Here is a 25,026-nt window from a genome sequence, read left to right as displayed (position 1 = left end):
TAGGCGCAGAACTTGCCGTCCCACGATTGGCGCACATGTCACATGACCATGCCAATCAGAGCGTAAAACGGGAACCCAGAAACACGAACGCGTTGGTAAAAGCATAGACGCGGCCCTGTTGCTTTATTGATTGATTGAAAACTTTATTAACAGATTGCAGAATGGGTACAATACAGTACGGCTCAATACACACAATTGTTAAGGGGATGCAGACCAGAGAAATACTTTCGTCTTGTTTACATCAGGGTCCCCCATTTTCAATTCATAATGACATTTATGACATACACAACATAGATATACAGATATAAAAATCGAATCATCTAATCTAATATAAACATGACATTATTATCACAGTCCAGTCGCAATATTCCAATTCAGCCACTGAGTGGGGGTGGCGCTGTGAGCGATCCGAGACCGTTCTCCCATGAGGTCTGCAGCTGGTGACAGGTGGGCTCGTGGGCAGTGCACGACCTAATGACTGACAGGTGGGCGTGTTGACCTGTCTCGCGCACGCGAGGCGATTCTCTTTGACTTCAGTCTTCAGAGTGTTGGTCAGTAATTCATTTCACGGTGAGTCACGTTAGCTACTAAGTTTACATTTAATTCCTGTCGTTTTCCTGCAGTTTAAATGTATTTTCCTGCCTGTCGTCGTGTGTTTGTCGGGGTATTTCTGTGTAGAATAAGCGACAGCGCAGCTAAATGCTAAGGTTAGCTGGTGGTTAGCTGCTAGCTAGCCTGCTACTCTGGTCAGTGTCCACACAGCATGTTTTATTATCAGTCTACCTAACCATATGACGGGTGTTTCAGAAGGCAAACAATTACATAGTTATACAGATCATTTAGGAAAAAATTATATTTGTGATCCTTGATGTAGAATAATTTCTTGTCAAATGTTGGTTCCAGTGCATGTCGACGTCGTGCAGCCAGACCATCCGGAGATCTGTCATTATGGACATTTGTTGTAGAGTTATTTCACGACAATGTGGTTAATGTGCTTCTTTCAAATGCTCCTGCTTAATTTCTGATATGATCAGATAACTACAGTTGTTGGTTACAAGCTATTTACTCAGCCATTTACATATTTCTCTTAGATGGGGTGGCAAATTGAATGGAATTTAAATTATTTACTGACTATAAAATATGTTACATACATAGATAATGGATATATGCTGCCTCGCCAGGAGGTATCATATTGTTGGACACAGTAAAGCCCAAGAGCCTCTTTTCATCGTGGTCCTTTACCTGTTGGTGTGTGTTTGACTGTGTGAGTGAGTACATGAGAACATACATAAGATAAGATATCATTTTATTGATCCTGCACTATTTTACTGTCTATTTTATCTTACTCTTTTTATTATTGTCTATCTAAAACTGAATCAAACCATAAACACAATGGCCTGTTGGGATGTTAGATCCTAATGTGAAACATGTTGATTTTATGTCTGCATGTGTTCATTTTATGCCTATCTTTTTTCTGTTGTGAAGCACTTTGAGCTGCAGTCTCTGTATGAAAGGTGCTATACAAATACAGTATATACAAATACAGTATATTATGTATTATTTTACACAACCGAGGAACAGAATGTTAGCTAACAACCATTGTGTTTCTGCTACAGCATCATTCAACAGGTCGGCTGATAAAATGAGCAAAATGGCATCGAGTCAGGTGAGGTTTCTCAGCTGCCAGTTTGTGTTTACAATATAACATTAATGCCATCGTTCTTCTAAACATTTACTGTAATGAACAGACTACAGACTAGATAACGCCATCAAAGTGAAATGAGAGACATTCATAAATGGAAGGTTAAAACCATTCTCCATACATTCCATGAGGATTGATGTGATATATAATTGTAACATTACTCAAATATATATGTATACCTGTATGTCATGTTTGTCATAAATGTCATGATATATATCTATGTTTCGTATGTCATTATGAATTGAAAATGGGGGACCCTGATGTAAACAAGACGAAAGTCTTTCTCTGGTCTGCATCCTCCTTAACAATTGTGTGTATTGAGCCGTACTGTATTGTACCCATTCTTCAATATGTTAATAACGTTTTCAATCAAACCTCACACACACACACACTCTTTCTCTCTATGTCTCACACAAACACACGCATTCCCTCTCTTTCTCTCACTTACATGCCTTCTCTCTCTCTCTCTCTCTCTCTCTCTCTCTCTCTCTCTCTCTCTCTCTCTCTCTCTCTCTCTCTCTCTCTCTCTCTCTCTCTCTCTCTCTCTCTCTTTCTCTCTCTCTCTCTCTCTCTCTCTCTCTCTCTCTCTCTCTCTCTCTCTCTAATATATATATAATATAGCTTTAGGCCTGCAAACACAGCCACGTATCCCCATGTTAAAAGGCGCTGGCCTTTCAACAGTAACAGTAAACAGCGCCATCTGGCGCTGAAAGTGTTAATATGCGTCTTTGTTTACGGTTTGATTATCACTGATACAAAGTAAAATAGTGCAATAAAATAGTTAGTAAAATAGAATAAAATAATGCAATAGTGCATTGCAATAAAATAGTTATCATCGTATTTTTTCGGGAGGCCGGTAAGGAGTGCATTACAGTAGTCGAGTCGGCTTGAGATAAAGGCATGGATCTGGTTTTCAGCGTCCTTTTGATTTATAAATGGCCGTACTTTAGCTATGTTTCTAAGGTGGAAGAATTATGTTTTTGTCAACTTGTTGATTGTGATTTAAAGCTTAGGTCTGAGTCTACCATAACACCAAGACTTAACTCACTCAAATACAGTTAGCAGCTGGATAGACTACAGATGGAAATTAGCTTCTGCTAAATCTGGTGCAAACATATTTTCATGTAACAATGATTAATTGTCCAAAAAAATAAATAAAAAAATAAAAATTAATTATATACATATATTTCTTTTTAAATAGATTCTGGGCTTTTCAGAAAACATTCAGGGCTTGAGCCCAAGTAGCCACCGCCTAGCCCCGCCCCTGATGCAGACCAGAGAAATCTCGTCTTGTTTACATCAGGGTCCCCCATTTTCAATTCACCATGACACTTATGACATACATGATATACAGCTATACAGTACTGTTTTATCAAGACATTTATGACATACAACAAGTATACAGTACTATATAAGAGACATAGATCATAAGAAACAGAAATATATACTACATTCGAAGGGGAAGAAACTGTACATTGGAGGGGGTTGGGGGGGGGGATTGGATATTTACAGGGGCCAGTTTTTAATTGCAGCCACCCTAGGTGCTATATGAGAGCGGTTTTGAAGGAGGGTAGGGATTTACATTATTTTACGGCTGTGGGTAGGGCGTTCCACATTGTTTTAGCATAATTGTGAAACATGTTTAGTCCCTTGTTTGAGCTGAATCTGGGTTGAACATGATTTGTGGAACTCCCTCTGGTGTTGTGGTCCTGGAATTCACTGACCTTTGGGAAGTATTTCGACTTGTACATGGGTATCTTAGTGGTGTAGTAGTGTATCTTGTAGACCAGGCCCATTGCAAGTTGCTGTACTCTGTTGTCTACTCAAGCCATCCTAGGTTGTCAAAATGGACAGGGGTAAGGTTAAGCAGTAGTCTGACCAGTTTGTTTTGTGATGCTTGTAGTCTTGTTTTTAGGGCCTTTGAGGTGCTTTGGTACCATGAGGTACAAGCATAGTCGTAGTACCCTTGAATGAGTGCTCCTGTTAGTCTTCAAGGTATTCTTGTTTACCAGTGAGGAGATCCGGTACAAGAATCTTGTTCGTTGGTTGACTTTTTTTTATTACATTGGATGCCATTTTGTCACAGGATGGAACCCAGGTTGGTAATTTCATCTTTCCTTGTGACAATATTGTCACCCACTGTAACAGAGAAGCCGTTGGCCTTGCTGAGTTTGTTATTTTATCCAAGAGAGAGAGAGAACTCGCACACGAATTAGGCCCTACCTAATTCTAATACCTAATAAACTACCTAATATATGAAATGCAGAGATGCCTTGTCATTACAGTACAGATTTTTTATACCCCAAAATTGATAAAGGGTTAAGGTAGACTAGTTAGTTCAACCGAGGTCTGCTATTATGGATAATGTGCCATAGACTAATTAGACTGTATATACAGGGCAGGCAGACGTTAAATAAATGATTGGTCCAAGTGGGAAGACAATATGTTGGTTATTGTTATCCTACCTTTAAAATGGATATGGTGATCCTTATTCATTTTTTTCTCAATATACTCCTGAACTGGTTTTCTCAAGCAGCTCTTGCCCAGTTGTAACTAGTTGTAAGACTAACCCTGATTCTGAATATTATTACATTTATAGAAATTAGATTATGTTTTGCCAACAAGTTGATAATGAAATTTCTTGGTGAAGCGCGTATTATGACTTGTTTAGGACTCGAAACTCAAAGGTTAGGACTTGGGACTCGACTTGGGACTTGTCAGTCTTGACTTGGGACTTGACTCGGGACTTGCCTGTCTTGACTTGGGACTTGACTCGGGACTTGCCTGTCTTGACTTGGGACTTGACTCGGGACTTGAGTACCAAGACTTGAGACTGACTTGAGACTTGCAAAACAATGACTTGGTCCCACCTCAAGACCCTAATATGACTGTTCTACCCCCACATTGGTTAGGAGCACCATTGAGGTCATGGATCAGCTTCATACCGTCTTCTGTCTGACCTACAAGTCTAAACCATGCCTACTCTAGTTCATTGCTGGGTTAAATACTTCTCTTCTGTTCACATATGCTTACTACATGTATCTATTCTATTCACATACATGCTTACTACGTGTATCTATCCTATTCACATATGCTTACTACATGTATCTATTGCTATATGTCCGCCCATCACAAACACGCAAACTGTCTAACGCCTGTCCCCGTCTCCCTGTCTCTCTGTGAGTGGATGTCTCATGGTGATGACGAAGGTGGTGGATGTCTCATGGTGATGACGAAGGTGGTGGATGTCCCGTGGTGATGGCCAAGATGATGCAATCCTCTCTAGTCGCCCCCATACTTCAAATGGATCCGAATGGAATACATACTCATGTGCAAACGGAATATGACTGATATTTTGAGCTCCGAGCCTTGACATTTAGCCTTTATCCTATTATCATACTAGTGCTCGTTTCCCTATGCTTTCTCTTTTGTTGTTCTTAGGTCTATTCTATTTCAATATTTAAAAAAATGTCTTACTGTATGTACCCCAGTTGCTATTGCATGTACATATTTTTGTTTTATTACACATATATGTACATACATACCAACTATTTCACCTGTTTTATTGTAGATAAGATGTTTTTCGGCAGAGCATTCCAGAGTACTATTGACCTATGCCAGTGAGTTTGAGAAAATTAGATTTTGGTGGGTTTTTGTTCTGATGTTACCAGAAGCAGCCACTCTAGTGTTGTAACCATGTTCAGAAGTAATTTGCAACTGATGAGCCAAGCTAGATGGCTTACCAGTGCTGATAATGTTCTGCAGTAGCATTAGAAGACTCACCGATCATTTATTTTCAACCATTAGCCATGCCAGATGTTCATGCATAAAACTAATACTTGTATGTCCTGTATGAACAGCCTAGTGCCAGACGAGCCACTTTATTCCGAGAAACCTGCAACTTTTTCAAATCAGATGTTGTAGCTGACGACCAGGTTAGCTGGGCAGTATTCTAAGTGAGACAGAACCAAAGAATTAATAACTGATTTCATTATGGAGGGAGTGATGAAAGCAGAACATTTCCTATATATATTATATATATATATATTTCCTAAACACGTTTCGCAATTATGCCACATCAATGTGGAACGCCCTACCCAAAGCTGTAAAGGAATGTGAATCACTACCCACTTTCAAAACCACTCTCAAAGAACACCTACGGGAGACTGCAATTCGAAACTGGCCCCTGTAAATGTCCTAACCCAACCCCCTCCAATGTACAGTAAATTACCAAGTATGGTTTTGTCAATATTCCAATGTACAGTTTTGCTTGTACAGTTGTAGTGTCCCCTCCTACCCAACCCCCCCCCCCCACCCACCCAACCAACCACCTCCAATGTACAGTCCCCCCCCCCCACCCACTCAACCCCACCCCACCTACCCAACCTCCTCCAATATACAGCTTCTACGTCAAATGTATATACTCTCTTTTCTGGACTCTTTTTGTATCACAAACAGTACTGTATTTGCAAATCTGGTATGTCATAAATGTATAGATGTAGCAGTACTGTCTATGTGTATGTCATGTATGTCATATATGTTATGATGAATTGAAAATGGGGGACCCTGACGAAAGTCATTCTCTGGTCTGCATCCCCTTAACAATTGTATGTATTGAGCTGTACTGTACTGTACCCATTCTGCAATGTGTTAATAAAGTTTTCAATCAAAACCCATTCTACAATCTGTTAATAAAGTTTTCAATCAATCAATCCTAGTCATAACAATTCCTCTTCCCATTTTAATGATATTACATTTATTGACACTCATAAATGTCTGTTGAGGCCCTGTTTAAGGTGTCAGTTACAGCTTTCTCAGATGTAGCTGCACTGTATAATGTTGTCATCAGCATACATAATTGTTCTAACATGTTTTACACCCAACGGTAAATCATTAGTAAAGATGGAGTATAACAAAGGCCCTAGGCAGCTTCCTTGTGGAACCCCACAGTTAATCCATTTTGAAAAGTGTGTACATGATTACAATCAAGCTCGTGTATAAAGGTATGTCAGGTATAAAGGTATGTCTGGTGTACAGCTACTGTATGTCTGGTGTCGAGCTATGTCTGGTGTACAGCTACTGTATGTCTGGTGTACAGCTACTGTATGTCTGGTGTACAGCTATGTCTGGTGTTCCATGTGGGGAAATAGGAAGTAGGGAGCACACAACATGTAAACAACAACATTCATTTTGGACCCGCCAAATATTTTTTTATGATCTTTATGATGAAGTCATTAATCAATAATTGTTTTTTTGGGGGGAAGCAATACTTTTATTTGTATCTATAGCACATTTAAATATGTTAAAAAATCTAACTTTGTAAAAATATAGAGACAAATACTTTTACATTATAGGAACAACTTTTTTTTACCCAAATGTCAGATGGACTCTTACAAATCCATGGATTTATCCATCACAATGAATGAATGAATTATTTTATTTAGAATGTTTACAAATACAAATAAATAAACAAACAAATAATTTTTCGAAAATGTTTACAAATAAACAAACTAAACGGATAGGTTTGAAGCCGAAGGCTTATAGAGCAACCTACCCCTAATTCAAAAAACAAATTCAAAAAAGTTAAAGTTTTCGAAATATAACAAACAAAAAAATAAATCAACAATCAGAAATCAACAAAAACCGATCCAGAAAAGAACAAAAAAAGTTAAAGTTTGCAAGATAAAACAAACAAATAAACAAAAAATCAACAATCAACAAAAACCGTTCCTGAAAAGAACATAAGCCAACATAGGAAAATCAAAAATTCATCTGCAATACCAGAGTTTCAGTAGAGAAAAACAGATTGTAGGTAACATTTTACTATAAGATTCTAGAACCCTGTTTTTTAACATCTTTTTAAACTTAAAAATACTCCTGCTGTTTTTTATTTCATCCGGTATATTGTTCCAGAGTTTCACTCCTTTAACTGACACAGACATACTTTTAAGTGTGGTTCGAGCTCTAAGCTGTTTCAAATTGAGTGTTCTTCTTAAATTATACGTCACCTCTCGTTCTTTAAAAAAAATGAAGTTACATGGCAGTTGATAACTTCTAGCTTTAAAAACGATCTCTGCTGTTTTAAGGTCAATTAAGTCGAGGAACTTTAATGCCCTTAGTTCAAAAAACTGTGTGTTTGTAGGATGGAGATAACTAACATTGTTCACAACCCTTATTGCCTTTTTCTGTAAGATTATAATAGGATTCAGATTCGTTTTGTATGTGTTTCCCCAAGTTTCTATACAGTAAGTTAGATATGGTAATAAAAGAGTACATAAAAATAAAAGCTGAGGTTTTGGTCTATCACGTCACCCAAAAAAGTATATTCATTTACTCTTTCAAGATGAACATTATCTATGCATGCATATCTCTACTTGAGTATCCGGATGTATTTTTTTTATTATAAATCTACAATTTACAATAAATCTTACTGTTATCTATAGCACCACAATTATTTTTATAGAAACCAAATCATATTGATATGTGTAAATATCACTTGTTATGAGCCCAAAACAGAACATGTGTCATCGGTATCGACCAAAGGTTTCATGACGGGTAGGTCTCTCGGATAATGCGTCACTCGTACTGGACAGAGGGCTGAGGGAAGACCAGAGCTTTGCCCATGGTGCTGGAGAACTCTGGGGCCTGTTTGGTCATTTTTGATGATGGTGATAGTTTACATGCAAACTGTCCAATCAGGTAGTTGACCTTCTGAAGAATTTTGTAGACGTCTTCTCCCCTGGACAGAGAACACAGAGCAAACAATAGCTGTTAAAACATCAACAACTGGGGCCGACAGTGTCTCCCGAGGGAGGTAGAGCAGTCGTCTGGTAATCTGGAGGTTCCCAGTTTGATTCCCGCTCCTCCCGGGAAGTGTGTAGAAGTGTCCTTGAGTAAGACACTTAACCCCTAATTGCTCCCGATGAGCAGGTTGGCACCTTGCATGGTTGCCTCTGCCGTTTGTGTGTGAAGTCAAAGAAGTCCTTTGTTTTGACTCAAGAGGCGAAATGGAAGGCCATTTTGGATAATCACGCAGAATCTTTACCAGTACAAACATTACAAAAACCTTTGTGAAACACTCATTTTCCGTGGGATTTTTTTAAACTTTGGACCTGTACTACATAAGACTTCAGGCTATGTTATGTTTTTCCTCTCAGCTGGAACTTAAAAACAGGCATCTGGCAACCACTAAACAGAAATGTGAGTACACAAAACTTTTACTTCAGTGTGTTCAAACCTCTGTTACTCTATTTCATTAGCACAGATTTGTCTTTATTGTGTAAGAAACGTCAGAATGTTACCTTTCAAAAGAGACCAGACTCATGCATGTGCTATAAGTATAAAGTATAATAAATCGTCACAAACACAACAAAAAATTGCCCCGTTTTTGCCTGATGCTTAACCGTTTCCCGGCCAACCACGGAGATGTCTGTGTTTCGGATCCAACGCTAGAGGGCCATCCACGGACATGTCCGTGGCAAGGTTGTTTTGGCTTTTATTCCATTTTAATAACCTACTCAATGTCACGAGCAGCACTGCAGAAGTACCCTACTCTTTGAATTCGAAAAAGTGCATTACCGGCCAGATCCTCTTAGGGGCGCTATCTCGATAATGCAGTGTTCCCTGTGGCAGAAGTTGTCTTGTTTTTTCTGGGTCTCCAATGTAGTTTTCTGCTAACATGAAGCTATGCCTGTAGCCTGTAGCACGGAATACGTTTTGGGACGCTGATTTCAGTGTGCAGTAAAGGAATGCCAATGGACATATCGATCTACCAGATGGCGATCGATAACTGGGAAATCCTTTTGGGGATCCAACCAGCCCATGGTAAGATAATTTTCACGTAAATCACATGCTGATCAGGCCTTGTTATGATAGCCATCCACCCGATCAGCGAATGTGGCTACTGAGGCTAACGCGGTTATTGGTAATCAATAATCAGAAACGACGTCTCCCGCCCCCCCCCCCCCCCCCCCTTTCATGCATTCATGGTGGACCATCATATCGATCATATGCAGTTTGATTTTTAACTCTAGCTTCTGTAGTGCCGAAATACCATTGGATTTAACGTTACTAGCTTAGCTTAGCTATCAAATGAGAACGTATTGATGAAAAAAATATTTCTTTAAGCCATTTTGAAGGGACGGTTTATGGTCTCAATTGACAATGAGAATGGACAGATAGCAATACTATAAAGTATAGATTTAGCTCTACAAACAGCCTCACAAACTATGCAAGTCTGTTTAGAAATGCTGGCCGTCTAGAGTGATATTAGACGGATCCAAATGGCCCCGAATGTGTTAAGAGGTTAAGAGGTTAATCATAGGAAATTCCACATCACCACAGCAACCCTATCTCTAAGTAAGAAAGACTAGGACCAATCACATGTGTGTGTGAGTATTTAGTAGGGGGTTGGCATTACCTTTGGCAGCCCTCCTTCAGTTGGTCGCAGAGGGTCTGGATGAACCAGGATCCATAGGAGCTCCTATTAGGATTAGTATCTCTGATGGCGACAAAACCGGAAACGACCGCCCGCGCGATCAGGAAGTTAGCTCCATCTGGCTCGCAGTCATTGTCGTCGGTCCCAAAGTGGTCCGGCTTGTAGGAGTCCAAGAAGATGTCGATGATGTCGGCCCTGTCGTCCGCCCCGTCGTCCGCCTCGAACGACGCCTCAGCCATTTTCTCTGACCCCCGACACGCCTGGATGATGAAGATCTTGGGTTTTCCGGCGAGAGCGGGACAGTTATTCCCATAGAAGGGCAAGTAGATCTTGTCGTTGGGAAGGGTCTGATGGTCGACTCCCCGGACGCCCTCCTTGTTCCCGTGGCTCAGGATGCAGCAGACGAAGGCGTCCCCGTGTCTGGGGAGCTCTTTCAGCTCAACAAAGTTACCGCCGTCCCATTTTTTCAATTTGTGCTTTAGTAGATCATTTGTAAGGCTCTGGGACGGCTTCTGGGTGTTTAGGGTGAGTGGATCTAGTTTACTGACGAGCTCCAAGATTACAGACATGTCCTTTTTGGTCTTCTCTTCACACATCACCACCTTGAAGCCCAGCCAGCTGAACACCTTCGCCAGGTCCTCTACATCAGAAGAAGGGGGCAGTGCAAAGAGAACATGAAAAAAGGAGAGGAGAGGAGAGGAGAGGAGAGGAGAGGAGAGGAGAGGAGAGGAGAGGAGAGGAGAGGAGAGGAGAGATTATTTGTACTGTATTTTTCTTTTTTACAATTTCAGTTACCCTTTCAGGTACTGTATGAGTCTTTTAGGGGGAATGTGAATCTATACAACCATTCATTGTATTTTCTTATTTTAACTTACTCTATTATCAATCACATTCTGTATTTGTATTCTGTTAACTACTTGGACCCCAGCAAGACTAGCCGTTATTAATCTAACAGCTAATGAGGATCCTACAAAAAAATTAAAAATAAACATAAAGTCAAGGAAAGGGTGCCCACTAACTCTATCCATTTGAAAATGATATCTTGCTTTAGTTATTAGAGATGACGTCTGAATGTGGTTTGATTATAATAGGGTAACTCATCATTACGTTGTTTCTCACTGTAATATGATTCTTCTCCCTAAAATTCTTCACACATTGAACATCAACGTTGCTGCGTGTTAAAAAATTATTTCTGGACATTTGATAATTGACTTACATAAAGAGAAATAAAACAATATTATGAGAATGACTCACCGGCGTCCTTCTCAGTTCCTTTTCTTGGTTTTTCGTCTTCATTAAACCTGTTGTTGATGATCACACAGACACCTAGAGGCAAGCTGTCCATCTTGTATTTCTAGAGAGAGGTGACAGAATGAATCAAAGATGTATTTTGTCTTTCTATCTTTTTCTCCCGTCCCGCAATTGAGTCATTATGCCTATACCCTTCCTGGTCATTGCGCTGCCCTACAATCAGTGGGGAGGGTGTAGACTACCACATGTCTCCTCTGTGGGTCTGGGGAGGGTGTAGACTACCACATGTCTTCTCTGTTGGTGTCGGGAGGGTGTAGACTACCACATGTCTTCTCTGTTGGTGTCGGGAGGGTGTAGACTACCACATGTCTTCTCTGTTGGTGTCGGGAGGGTGTAGACTACCACATGTCTTCTCTGTTGGAGTCGGGAGGGTGTAGACTACCACATGTCATACGCTCACCGGCTTCCCACCCGTGAACATTGTGTTCATAGGGACGACTGACCAATGAATTAATAGAAACTGTTTAAATAAGGTATAAGGTATAAATCCGTCTGGGGTTGAGTCAGCCAATATTTAGTACTAAACTACTACTAAATATACCAAGTAATCCGGCAGCACAAGTGGACCTTAGACTCCAATGTTTCTGAATTAAACTAAAGTTGATGTTGAACTCCAGGTGTGCTGCTGGATTCCATTGATTCTGAAACATGGGTCGTTCCTGCTCTGGCTGCACCCTGGATGAAGACCATGGCTGTGACCAGGATGAAGACCACGGCTGTGACCAGATGATTATCATGCTTCAAAATGTGCTTACAACCTGTAGGGGTGGACGGTATAACCGGTATACAGTATAAACGGTATGAATTTGCGCTACGGTATGGATTTTGACTACCTTTGACTATATATACCTTGTGACCGGTAGACTAGAGCAGTGGTTCCCAAAGTCGGGGTCGCGACCCAAAGGTGGGCCGCGAGCAGCCACGGGTGGGCCGCGAGATGATTTAAAAAAAAATTAAATAAAATATATATATATATATATATTTTTTTTTTTTTTTTTTTTTTTGTCAGGCCACTGAACTTAGAAGCAGGCCAGGACAGTGTTTCTAGTTGTATTCTAAAATTCTATTCTATTGTATTCTAAAATGTGACTATATGGTTTTATATTAACTTAATAAATAAACAAAAACGAAAAATCTACTTATTTCAACGAACATTTCAAACTAAATAACAGATTATGCACATAAAACGCTGAAAACAACCGAAGCAACAATAGTATTTTAATGAGGCTATTATTATTATCATTATTATTTTGCAACAAGTTAGCCCTCTCATAAATAGCACATATAAATGAATAACTAACTTGAACTAACTTAATAGGATTGAAGTGATATTTGGCTTAAAAAATCGGTCGCCTGGCAAAAAAAAAAAAAAAAAAAAAACAGACGATGTGCATTGGGCCGCGGCTCTCTGACGCCTTATTTTCTGGGCCCCGGCCTGAAAAGTTTGGGAACCCCTGGACTAGAGCAGCTAGTCACAGCAGTAGCAATGACATTAACGTTACTTGACGATTCACTCGACGTTTGTAGTGGTCGTTGCATAGTGTTTCATTGTACTCTGATGAGGTCGCTTTCACACAGGGGCTGTTTGGTCCGGACTTTCGGACCAGAATTCGATAGTCCGGTTTTTCGGGTCTGTGTGAATGCGCGTCGAACTCGGTCCGCGGACCAAGCAGGCGAACTCTGGTCCGCCTGAAAACGTAGGTCTCGGTTCGGCTTCAGCGGACCAAACGCGAACCAAATATAGGAAGTGATTATTATTACCACTGCTCGCAGTACTCACTGCAAAACAAGCACACTGCATCTAATCTCTCTATCTATCTATCTATCTATCTATCTATCTATCTATCTATCTATCTATCTATCTATCTATCTATCTATCTATCTATCTATCTATCTATCTATCTATCTATCTATCTATCTATCTATCTATCTATCTATCTATCTATCTATATATGTCTGTGCATCTTGGGAAGAAGGAAGAAAAAACGCTGCTTATTATTATTACCGAGGCGCGCGGCTTATTATATTATTAAAACAGCTACTTGTGGGCACTCATAAAAACACCGTGGTCTACAAGTTGTTTAGCGAGAGGATGGTGGTAATGTGCTTCAATAGAACAATGGATCAATGCCATGTCAAAACTCGGCTCCGCTGATCTGGGCTCCGCAGTACACACACACACACGCGCGCGCGCACACACAGGATCGCAGCCACACACACATTTCCACTGTCCAATAGACAAGCGCCCTTTTCGACCGCGTGACATTGTTCAGAAGGTCTCGGTCCGCCTCACAGAAACCTGTGTGAAAGCAGGCGAACCAAATGAAGAATGCAACAATGTTGCAACTTCACCCCCAGAACCGCACCGAGTCCTCCAAAACTCTATGTGAAAGCGACAGTTTTTCTCCACTTGCTCACGGAACTTGCCATATAGTTTGGGCATTTCAATTTGGCTAAGGAGGCTGAGAGGAGACTTGCTTTAGCGCAGCAACGGGGTAACGTTAGCCGCTAAGCTAACGTTCTAACATGACTCCGCAGCACCAGTTTCATTAGTGAGGAAAGGTGGGGGGGGGGGGGGGGGGGGGGTATATTGACGAGGCTTGACAACAGAGGTTCAAAGATAACTTCACATTTATTGGCTATTCGTTTCTTTATATCGCTTTATCCATCGGGCTGCTCTCGTTTCCAACTCTGTGTTGACAATGACATCCTGGTGTGACATCATCAACTACGGCAACTTAGGACGCTCAAACCTCAAACTCAAACCTATTACATCACGCTCTCTCGCTCTCTCTCTACGTTGTCAAACATGTACACTAAATTGAAGTTATGTTGGAGTTTTATTGTGTTTGAGTTGTTTGAGGGAAAGAAACCTCCTATCCTGCAGTCGTTTTTACTTTCACATTTTTCTATTGCAGTTTTGCACAATAAATGTTCTTAAATACCGCTGTACTATGTGAAATATGTCCTAGTAATACAAGAGTACAGTAATAGCTGCCAGTGTTTTACCCCTTCAGAAGCATTTATATAGACATTTTAAGATAAATGAATATACCGTGATATATACCGTTACCGTCTATGCTTCAAATTATACGGTGATATACATTTAAGACCATACCGTCCAACCCTAACCTGGAGTATCTCTATTTAGCAACAGATATACTTTGTTACAAAGGAAAAGCTTTGCGTACCCTTTCTGCAATGGCATTACTTCCAACATCATGTTCAACGTCAACTTGGGGTGGAGCTGAAGCTGGGAAGGCAGCTTGGGATGGAGCTGGAGCTGTGAAGGCAGCTTGGGGTGGAGCTAGAGCTGGGAAGGCAGCTTGGGGTGGAGCTGGAGCTTCTGTAATGGAAAAATATTAAAAAAAAATCAAAAGAGCAACAGGTCTTCTATTTTTCCATGAATATGTATCATGCATCGCTGCTGTACCTATTATGATACCTGCTTTCTCCTAATTTAAGGCCAGTTTGATTAGGCTCATCTCCCTCAGATTTCTACAGGTGATAATGATGGCTGGCATCATCTGCATGGGTCGCCACTATCATGTCCACAACATGTAGCTTTGAGGAACCACATGGCAGATCACCAGGTGGTATGTCTGAAAGGCCATCTGTGCCCTCTTTAGTCAGGTACCATATAAATTCGATCAGGCTTCAGTTGACCCAGAAATCTCTACTCCAGATTAAACGTCTAAATTCATACATCTCTACTCCACATTAAACCTCTAAATTCATACATTTCTACTCCAGATTAATTATTGTAGGCTAAGAATGAATATGTATCATGCATCACTGCTGTACCTATTTTGAGACCAAGAAGAGTCGCTGCTTTCTCCAAATTTGTGGCCAGGTTGTTTTGTTTCATCACCCTCAGAATTCTACAGACAATAATGACAGCATCATCTTCATGGGTCTCCACTATCTTGTCCACAACATCTTGCGTTGGGGACTTCTGTGGCAGATCACCACGTGATATGTCTGGAAGAAGGCCATCTTCACCAGGGTTAGTCAGGTTCCATATAAACTCATTTAGTTGATCAGCCTTCAGTTGACCCAGAATTCTCTTCAACAGGGTTTTCACGTTCCTCTCCATCACTGCAAACAGAAAGACATGAGAAGAAGTTGTAATAGTATAGTAATAGTATTAGTAGTAGTAATAATAATAGTAGTAGTAATAGTAGTAGCAGTAATAGTAGTAGTAGTAGTAGTAGTAGTAGTAGTAGTAGTAGTAGTAGTAGTAGTAGTAGTAGTAGTAGTAGTAGTAGTAGTAGTATTAGTAGTAGCAATAGTAATAGAAGTAGTAGTAGTAATAGTAGTAGTAGTAGTAGTAGTAGTAGTAGTAGTAGTAGTAGTAGTAGTAGTAGTAGTAGTAGTAGTAGTAGTAGTAGTAGTAGTAGTAGTAGTAGTAGTAGTAGTAGTAGTAGCAGCAGTAGTATAGCAGTAGTAGTAGTAGTAGTAGTAGTAGTAGTAGTAGTAGTAGTAGTAGTAGTAGTAGTAGTAGTAGTAGTAGCAGCAGTAGTATAGTAGTAGTAGTAGTAGTAGTAGTAGTAGTAGTAGTAGTAGTAGTAGTAGTAGTAGTAGTAGTAGTAGTAGCAGCAGTAGTATAGTAGTAGTAGTAATAGTAGTAGTATAGTAGGGCTGGGCGATTCAAATGAATGATTTAGGACGATTTTCCAAAAGAAAACGATTTTCAAAACGATTTTTTTTGTCACCTTTTATTTTACAAAAAGTGATGTTTGGTGAAAGTTAGATTTGCACTTTATTAATCGCAATAGGGAAATTCATTCCGGTTTGATGATCAAGAGGCACCTTTTATTTGTTTTAAGTGAAATTTGGTGAAAAAGCAAGTTATTGCACTATTAATCCCAATAGGGACATTCATCTTTGTTTGATTAAGTAACCTTTTATATATATATATATATTTTTTTTTTATTATTATTATTTTTAAGTGAAGATTGGTGAAAGTTAGGTTTACACTTCAATCCCAATATAGGGAAATTCATCTTGGTTTGATCATTTTTGTGTCAAATAAGAACAAAGCTTATTTGAATGATAATAATTAACAAGTAATATGGTAATAATACGTAGGTTATTGATCAATGAATGTATTGATACATTTATTTATTTTACAAATGATACACCAGTAGAAGTCGTGTCTGCCTAAAAAAAATTGGATTGAGGCGATATTTAGCCAGGTGACAGAAGTTGCTGAGCGATCGTCGCTCGAAAATCTGCTGCTGTGTGGGTTCTCTCATTCATAACAATGGAAGCGATACAATTCTGTCAGTCGCCTGTCTTAAAAAATCGGTCGCCTGGCAAAAATCGCCCGGCGTATGCATTGGACTTTACAGTCAATCTCTTGCCCACTTACAAAACAGCGCTGAAATACAGTAAGCCCCAGGAAAAGACTGTGTTGCAGTGGACTAAGGACAGTATAGAGACTTTGAGAAACTGTTTTGCTTCCATGGATTAGAGCATTTTCCACAATCAGGAGCTAGATGTGGCTAAGGAATCTACAACTGACTACATCAGATTCTGCATTGACAATGTGGTCCCACAAAAGGTGATTGTTCACTTTCCCATGCAACAATAAGCCGCACATCACCAAAGAGGTTGAGGCCTGTATAAACAATAAAAAGTGGGCCCACATCACCAAAGAGGTTGAGGCCTGTATAAACAATAAGAAGTGGGCCCACATCACCAAAGAGGTTGAGGCCTGTATAAACAATAAGAAGTGGGCCCACATCACCAAAGAGGTTGAGGCCTGTATAAACAATAAGAAGTGGGCCCACATCACCAAAGAGGTTGAGGCCTGTATAAACAATAAGAAGTGGGCCCACATCACCAAAGAGGTTGAGGCCTGTATAAACAATAAGAAGTGGGCCCACATCACCAAAGAGGTTGAGGCCTGTATAAACAATAAGAAGTGGGCCCACATCACCAAAGAGGTTGAGGCCTGTATAAACAATAAGAAGTGGGCCCACATCACCAAAGAGGTTGAGGCCTGTATAAACAATAAGAAGTGGGCCCACATCACCAAAGAGGTTGAGGCCTGTATAAACAATAAGAAGTGGGCCCACATCACCAAAGAGGTTGAGGCCTGTATAAACAATAAGAAGTGGGCCCACATCACCAAAGAGGTTGAGGCCTGTATAAACAATAAGAAGTGGGCCCACATCACCAAAGAGGTTGAGGCCTGTATAAACAATAAGAAGTGGGCCCACATCACCAAGGACAGGGCAGATGCAGCTGCAGCACAGAAAGAGATCAACCTGCAGCTAAGAAATGCCAGGGAAAAACAGAGCTAAAACTGAACAGAGCTTCAGATCTATGGACAACAAAACTCTGTGGGACTCTATGAAGAAAATAACGAACATGAACTCTAACAAAAAGCAGCTAATTACCTTAAATGACGAGAACAGAGCTAATAAACGTAATGACTTATTTTTAAGATTTGATGCACAGAACACTTCTCCTTTGATGGCGCTTGACCCTCCTCAATTTGTCTCTGTTGATTGTGTGAAAATTTACCCAAAACAGGTACAGTCAGTTTTCACAAAGGCAGGGAGCAAGAGATCTGTGGGCCCAGACGGCTTGCCCTCCTTCCTGCTTAAGCAGTGTGCAGCCGAGCTAACGGAGGCTTGGTGCCCCATCTTCCAAAGTTCTATTGAGAGTTACACAGAGTCAGACCCTGAGCTGTGGAAAAAGTCTATCATTCCTATTCCAGTTGACAACAAAGACTTTAGGCCCATTACATTAACAAGTGTGGTCATGAAGTGTTTCAAAAGGGTTATTGTAAATATGATCAAACCTGTAATCTCCCCTCATCTCGACCCAAACCTGACAAAGCTGACTGTCAACATACCAGCTGAGATCTCTGCGAGGCCAAGGCCAGAAGAATTTGTTGATACCATGCAGTTCACCTGGATGTTGTTTTCCTCTACGGCATTGAAATGGTGTCAACAAATCCTTCTGGCCTCGCAGAGATCTCAGCTGGTATGTTGACAGTCAGGTTGCGCCTGATTGAAGAGCCTCAAGCACTAAACAAAAGGTCAAATCCAGCACCTGGTACAGGTGGGCCCAGATGGCCGATGGGTCGTGCCTCAGAGAAGGGGAGATGGAACAAATGCTCAGAGGGGACTGGGAGGATGTGTACAGAGCACCAGTGTGGAGGGTGGCTTGCTGATGGGATCCCCCAAAGTGGACAGACTGAACCACATTAGTGTACTTGCAGCCATAATTCTTACTGAAGTCAACATGAATAAGGCATTCATTGTCCGCAGGTTTCTCCCTCAGCTCCCTGTTCGCCCAGTATAGATAGATATGATCTATCTATCTATCTATCTATCTATCTATCTATCTATCTATCTATCTATCTATCTATCTATCTATCTATCTATCTATCTATCTATCTATCTATCTATCTATCTATCTATCTATCTATCTATCTACCTATCTATCTATCTATCTATCTATCTATCCATCCATCCATCCATCCATCCATCCATCCATCCATCCATCCATCCATCCATCCATCCATCCATCCATCCATCCATCCATCCATCCATCCATCCATCCATCCATCCATCCATCCATCCATCCATCCATCCATCCATCCATCCATCCATCCATCCATCCATCCATCCATCCATCCATCCATCCATCCATCCATCCATCCATCCATCCATCCATCCATCCATCCATCCATCCATCCATCCATCCATCCATCCATCCATCCATCCATCCATCCATCCATCCATCCATCCATCCATCCATCCATCCATCCATCCATCTATCTATCTATCTATCTATCTATCTATCTATCTATCTATCTATCTATCTATCTATCTATCTATCTATCTATCTATCTATCTATCTATCTATCTATCTATCTATCTATCTATCTATCTATCTATCTATCTATCTATCTATCTATCTATCTATCTATCTATCTATCTATCTATCTATCTAACTGTGCATCTTGGGAAGAAGGAAGAAAAAACGCTGCTTATTATATTATTACAGAGGCAAATGGCATTCACTGCAAAACAAGCACACTGTACACATATGGGCAGAAGACCAAATAAAACAGCTACTTGTGGGCACTCATAAAAACAACGTGGTGTACAAGTTGTTTAGCGAGAGGATGGTGGTAATGGGCTTCAATAGAACAATGGATCAATGCCACGTCAAAACTCGCCTCCGCTGATCTGGAGGGCTCGCAGTCCACACACAGACACACACGTGCGCGCGCGCACACACAGGCTCGCAGCCACACACACACATTTCCACTGTCCAATAGACGCGCCCTTTTCGACCGCGTGACATTGTTCAGAAAGTTCAGTGCGCCTCACAAATTGCTATGTGAACGCAGACGAACCAAATGAAGAATGCAACAATGTTGCAACTTCACCACCAGAACCGCACCGAGTCCACCAAAACTATATGTGAAAGCGACCTAAGGCTCCGAGACCATCAACCTCTTCAAAACCCACCTAAAAACACACCTGTTCAAACTTTCCTTCGTGCAACATGGCGCTGCTCCAAAGTAGCCCACCCCCTCCCCCCCCTGACTCTTTTCTTTTAAACTACTGATCCCGTTGTTTTTGTTTTTTTGATAATTTTTTGTTACTGTTTTGTCCAAATGGACTGCACCTTGCTTCCTTTTTAATTTAAATTGGTATATTTTCCTGTTGTTACTATATATGGAGTGTATAATATATCATTGTTGGTGATTCCACCCTAGGGTCCTTTCCACCCTGTTGAATTCCTGTCCACCTGTTTTCTTTTTAAATAACTTAACAACTATGTTAAATGTTTTACTCATGGTACCAAAGCACCTCAAATGCACTAAAAACAAGATTACAAACATCACAAAACAAACTGGTCAGACTACTTGACCTTACTCCTAAAACCCACCTCACCCCTGGACAACCTAGGATGGCTTAGAGTAGACGACAGAGTACAGCAACTTGCAATGGGCCTGGTCTACAAGATACACTACACGACTAAGGTACCCATGTACAGTACATGTCAAAATACTTCCCAAAGGTCAGTGAATACGACCACAACACCAGAGGGAGCACCACAAATCATGTTAATTAAACCCAGATTCGGCTCAAACAAGGGACTAAACACCTTTCGCAATTATGCCACATCAATGTGGAACGCCCTACCCACAGCTGTAAAGGAATGTGAATCACTACCCACTTTCAAAACCACTCTCAAAGAGCACCTACGGGAGACTGCAATTCGAAACTGGCCCCTGTAAATGTCCTAACCCAACCCCCTCCAATATACAGTAAATGTCCTAACCCAATAATACACGAGACCCTCTTCTTGGGACCAAGTAAGGGATCGTCGATTATCCAATGTACAGTTACCCCCCCCCCCCCACCCAACCACCTCCAATGTACAGTTTCCCCACCCCCCCTCCACCCCACCTACCCAACCTCCTCCAATGTACAGTTTCTTCATCAAATATACTCTCTTTTTTAGACTCTTTTTGTATCACAAACAGTACTGTATTTGTAAATCTGGTATGTCATAAATGTAGAGATGTAGCAGTACTGTCTATCTGTATGTCATGTATGTCATAATATGTTATGATGAATTGAAAATGGGGGACCCTGATGTAAACAAGACGAAAGTCTTTCTTTAGGGGCCAACTCAGGAAATGGCTGTTAGACAGCCAAATATGCACTCATTAGGGATGTTAGTGATGTTGTACTGACTGAATGTCATGCGAGTGTGCGTGGTCATGTCAGTGATGTCAGTTTTTATGAATGAACGTTGTAAGGTCCGTTTTGTGTTTGTTTTATGTTAGGACTACGGGTGGAAATGAGCCCTGTGCTATTCCCGGCATATTTACGTCCTTGTCATGCTGTGATGTTATGCATACACTCATGTAAATGATGTTCATTAATTTGCATTGTCCTTAATAAACAAATCTTAATCTTAATCTTTCTCTGGTCTGCATCCCCTTAACAATTGTGTGTATTGAGCTGTACTGTATTGTACCCATTCTGCAATATGTTAATAAACATTTCAATCAATCAATCAATCAATCCCCCCACCTAATTATATTATTATTCCTGACGTTACCTGTGACTGTGGCGACAGCCGAGCGATCCTTCTCCAAGTTAAAACGTATTAAGACCTACCTGCGGAGCGCCATGGGTCAGGAGAGACTGAGTGGGCTTGCAATCCTGTCCATTGAAAACACCAGAGCCCGGGAGTTGGACATTAAAGACATTGTCGAGGATTTTGCACAACGCAAGGCTCGTCGTATGCCATTCAAATAGGTGAGTAAACTGCCCTTTTCTTACTCTAGTGGGGTTCCCAAACTTTTCAGGCTGGGACCCAGAAAATAAGGCGTCAGAGAGCCGCGGCCCAATGCACATCGTCAGGTTTTTTTTTTTTTTTTTTTTTTTGTCAGGTGACCGATTTGCCAAATATCACTTCAATCCTATTAAGTTAGTTCAAGTTAGTTATTCATTTATATGTGCTATTTATGAGAGGGCTAACTTGTTGCAAAATAATAATGATAATAATAATAGCCTCATTAAAATACTATTGTTGCTTCGGTTGTTTTCAGCGTTTTATGTACATAATCTGTTATTTAGTTTGAAATGTTCGTTGAAGTAAGTATATTTTTCGTTTTTGTTTATTTATTAAGTTAATATAAAACCATATAGTCACATTTTAGAATACAATAGAATAGAATTTTAGAATACAACTAGAAACACTGTCCTGGCCTGAAGTTCAGTGGCATAAAAAGAAAAAAGAAAAAAAAATTATTTCTTTTTCTTTTTTTAATCATCTCGCGGCCCTCCCGTGGCTGCTCGCGGCCCACCTTTGGGTCGCGACCCCGACTTTGGGAACCATAGTATTTATTATCTCTGTCTGCTTTATATACCGCCAGCGTGAGGACAGAGAGAGCTGGGCTGGCTGTTGTTCTGCAGATGAGCTTCTCAGTTCTCACACAGACCATAAACAAACGCTTATAAAATGATTTAATAGGCTAAACTTCGTTTAAAATTCTTTGTTTTAGACTTGTTTATTCTATTCTATTTTGTCGACATAATGCTACGTGGCCCGACTAGATCCGTGACTCCGTTGCGATACAAATGAATTATCTATAAAAGTGGCTATCCTCAGCCGCACCAGAGAACACTCTCCGTCAAGAGCTGTCAATCTCGCCTCAGGGCCCGTGGGGCATTCCAACCGCCACTGGCCGTATACTGTATTGTACCCATTCTGCAATCTGTTAAATAAAGTGTTCATTCATTCATTCATTCATTCAGATCCAAATTACGAAAAACGTTTCCTTCATTGCTGTCGGCACCGCAACTTGTGAACGCAAAAAAGGAAACGAAATTGCCGCTCCGCGCGATTCACAACTCTAGCCTCTATGGTAGTAGTAGCGTGTTGAAACGTATACATGGCTATACCCACCCCCTTCATGCAACAGATACTATGACATGCCATGGAAATGGAATGGATAAAAGCGTCATCACGTACAGTACAGTACCATAATACATATAATATGTAAAATATGTCCAGGCAGGGAGGGAACATTTCCATAAACGCAGCTTTTGCATCACATCACGTTGAGCGTTGTATCTCTGAGGCGCAATAAAGATTTATTGACCATAATTCACAAATCATCTCTGACGCAACTAAGGCTGCAATTCCCTGTTGCCAGAACATTGGTTTTCTTCTAAGAAGCTCGTTCTACAGATTAAAAGTCGTAATGTGCGGATACGGTTATTATAAAATCGACACACATTATGACATAATAGGAAGGAAGTATTCTAGGACAGCCGACAATGTCTTGCAACAAAATAACATACTTCAGTTTTTAGCTCATATGATCAGACTCTTTCCAACATGAACTCTGTTGCAAGAACATTGTTTTTCTTCCAAGAAGTTCGTTCTACATTAAAACGTTATGTTCGATTTACAAACAGTATTTTCTCATAAGACACGTCGTCGCCTCGGATTACAGTAGGCTATCATTTTGGATTTAGGGCTATTTAAAATACATTTTAAATAAAGCCATTTAAAGGTTACTGTAAAAGCTTTAACCTACTACATGAACGACACAATAATGGAACTTACCTCATGTGTTCTATGTACTTGTCCTTGTTTCAAGTCAGAGTATTCAGCATCTGTATACTTTCGGTTTTGTGCAGATTTCAATCACCGCCCCTCCTACAAATGTCCTAACCTAGTTGTACAGTAAATTACCAAGTAAGGCTTTGTCTGAGGCGCAATAAAGATTTATTGACCATAATTCAGCCCCTATACTTTTTTCTTTTTTCTTTTAAGCATCAAAGGATAAACATACCTCTTGGAGGAAACAACCACTTGGATTAAACCATATAGATAAAAGGTACTTAAAGGAAACAGGTTAAAACGTTCTCTTCATTCATTCCTCTAGGTTCTATGCAATCAAACAGGTGGATATAATAACATTCCCGTTGTAACAGTAACTTATGTCTGTCTCCCCCTCTCGCGGGCCTGTGGACTAACTCAAGTCCCATATATCTGAGATCGTTAACGGTATGTTTACACCTGGAAAAGTGTCTAGCTACTGACGACTTTATATCTGAATTTCTCACTGAACACTTATGTTCACTGATTCTTGTTTTAAAGGCTCTGGTTGTCTTCCCCACATAAGAAAAATCACACGGGCATTTTAGTAGATACACCAGATTGGCTGAATTACACGTGATACGCCCTTTAACAGGTATTTTTTTGTTCGTTTTCGGGTGCGTGTAAAATTTCTCTTTGATCATGCCTTGACACTGTACACAGGCTTGACATGGAAAATTTCCATCAGGGATATTAGACAAAAAATGTGTAGGTTTCCTTACGGGCAAGTCGGTTTTAACTAATAGGTTGGATAAATTCGCTTGTCTTTTATAAAAGTAATTAGGCGAATGTTGATAGGGCCTCGTTGTTTATCCCCAAAAAGAAAAAAGAAAACACAGACAAAGTATCTTTCGTGTCCACTTTTAGCCCCATTACGAAAGGCATACGGAGCATTGTCAATAAATATTGGCATATTCTACAGTCGGATCCAATAATAGGGACAGCGTTTCAACATTCGCCTAATTACTTTTATAAAAGACAAGCGAATTTATCCAACCTATTAGTTAAAACCGACTTGCCCGTAAGGAAACCTACACATTTTTTGTCTAATATCCCTGATGGAAATTTTCCATGTCAAGCCTGTGTACAGTGTCAAGGCATGATCAAAGAGAAATTTTACACGCACCCGAAAACGAACAAAAAAATACCTGTTAAAGGGCGTATCACGTGTAATTCAGCCAATCTGGTGTATCTACTAAAATGCCCGTGTGATTTTTCTTATGTGGGGAAGACAACCAGAGCCTTTAAAACAAGAATCAGTGAACATAAGTGTTCAGTGAGAAATTCAGATATAAAGTCGTCAGTAGCTAGACACTTTTCCAGGTGTAAACATACCGTTAACGATCTCAGATATATGGGACTTGAGTTAGTCCACAGGCCCGCGAGAGGGGGAGACAGACATAAGTTACTGTTA

The 25,026-nt window shown here is 40.4% G+C and overlaps 1 protein-coding gene across 1 annotated transcript; it reads right to left on the bottom strand.

Annotated features, from left to right (window-relative positions):
• Nucleotides 1-6,546: 6,546 nt before the first annotated feature.
• Nucleotides 6,547-23,667, bottom strand: LOC311227490 (caspase-3-like). The gene is made up of 6 exons (XM_084313170.1): nt 23,577-23,667; nt 15,255-15,548; nt 14,642-14,796; nt 11,394-11,493; nt 10,122-10,779; nt 6,547-8,441 (listed from the first exon to the last, which is right to left on the bottom strand). Exons 2-6 carry the CDS (start codon nt 15,544-15,546, stop codon nt 8,279-8,281), a joined length of 1,368 nt encoding a protein of 455 aa, XP_084169296.1. The 5' UTR covers nt 15,547-15,548; nt 23,577-23,667; the 3' UTR covers nt 6,547-8,278.
• Between the last annotated feature and the right edge of the window lie 1,359 nt (nt 23,668-25,026).

This window comes from Notolepis coatsorum, assembly GCF_963971535.1.
Source record: "Notolepis coatsorum genome assembly, chromosome: 4".
Lineage (NCBI taxonomy): Eukaryota > Metazoa > Chordata > Actinopteri > Aulopiformes > Paralepididae > Notolepis > Notolepis coatsorum.
Note: the sequence above shows the minus strand (reverse complement) of the source record. Positions and strands in the feature narration are given on the sequence as shown.

What these genes read in the sequence shown, in the direction of transcription:
- LOC311227490 (XM_084313170.1), bottom strand. Translation starts at nt 15,546, where the DNA reads ATGGAGAGGAACGTGAAAACCCTGTTGAAGAGAATTCTGGGTCAACTG. An exon ending in GTAATGCCATTGCAGAAAGG is followed by an intron (nt 11,494 to 14,641) that starts GTACGCAAAGCT and finishes ACCTCTCTCTAG; the next exon opens with AAATACAAGATGGACAGCTT. An exon ending in CTGAAGGAGGGCTGCCAAAG is followed by an intron (nt 8,442 to 10,121) that starts GTAATGCCAACC and finishes TTCTCTGTCCAG; the next exon opens with GGGAGAAGACGTCTACAAAA.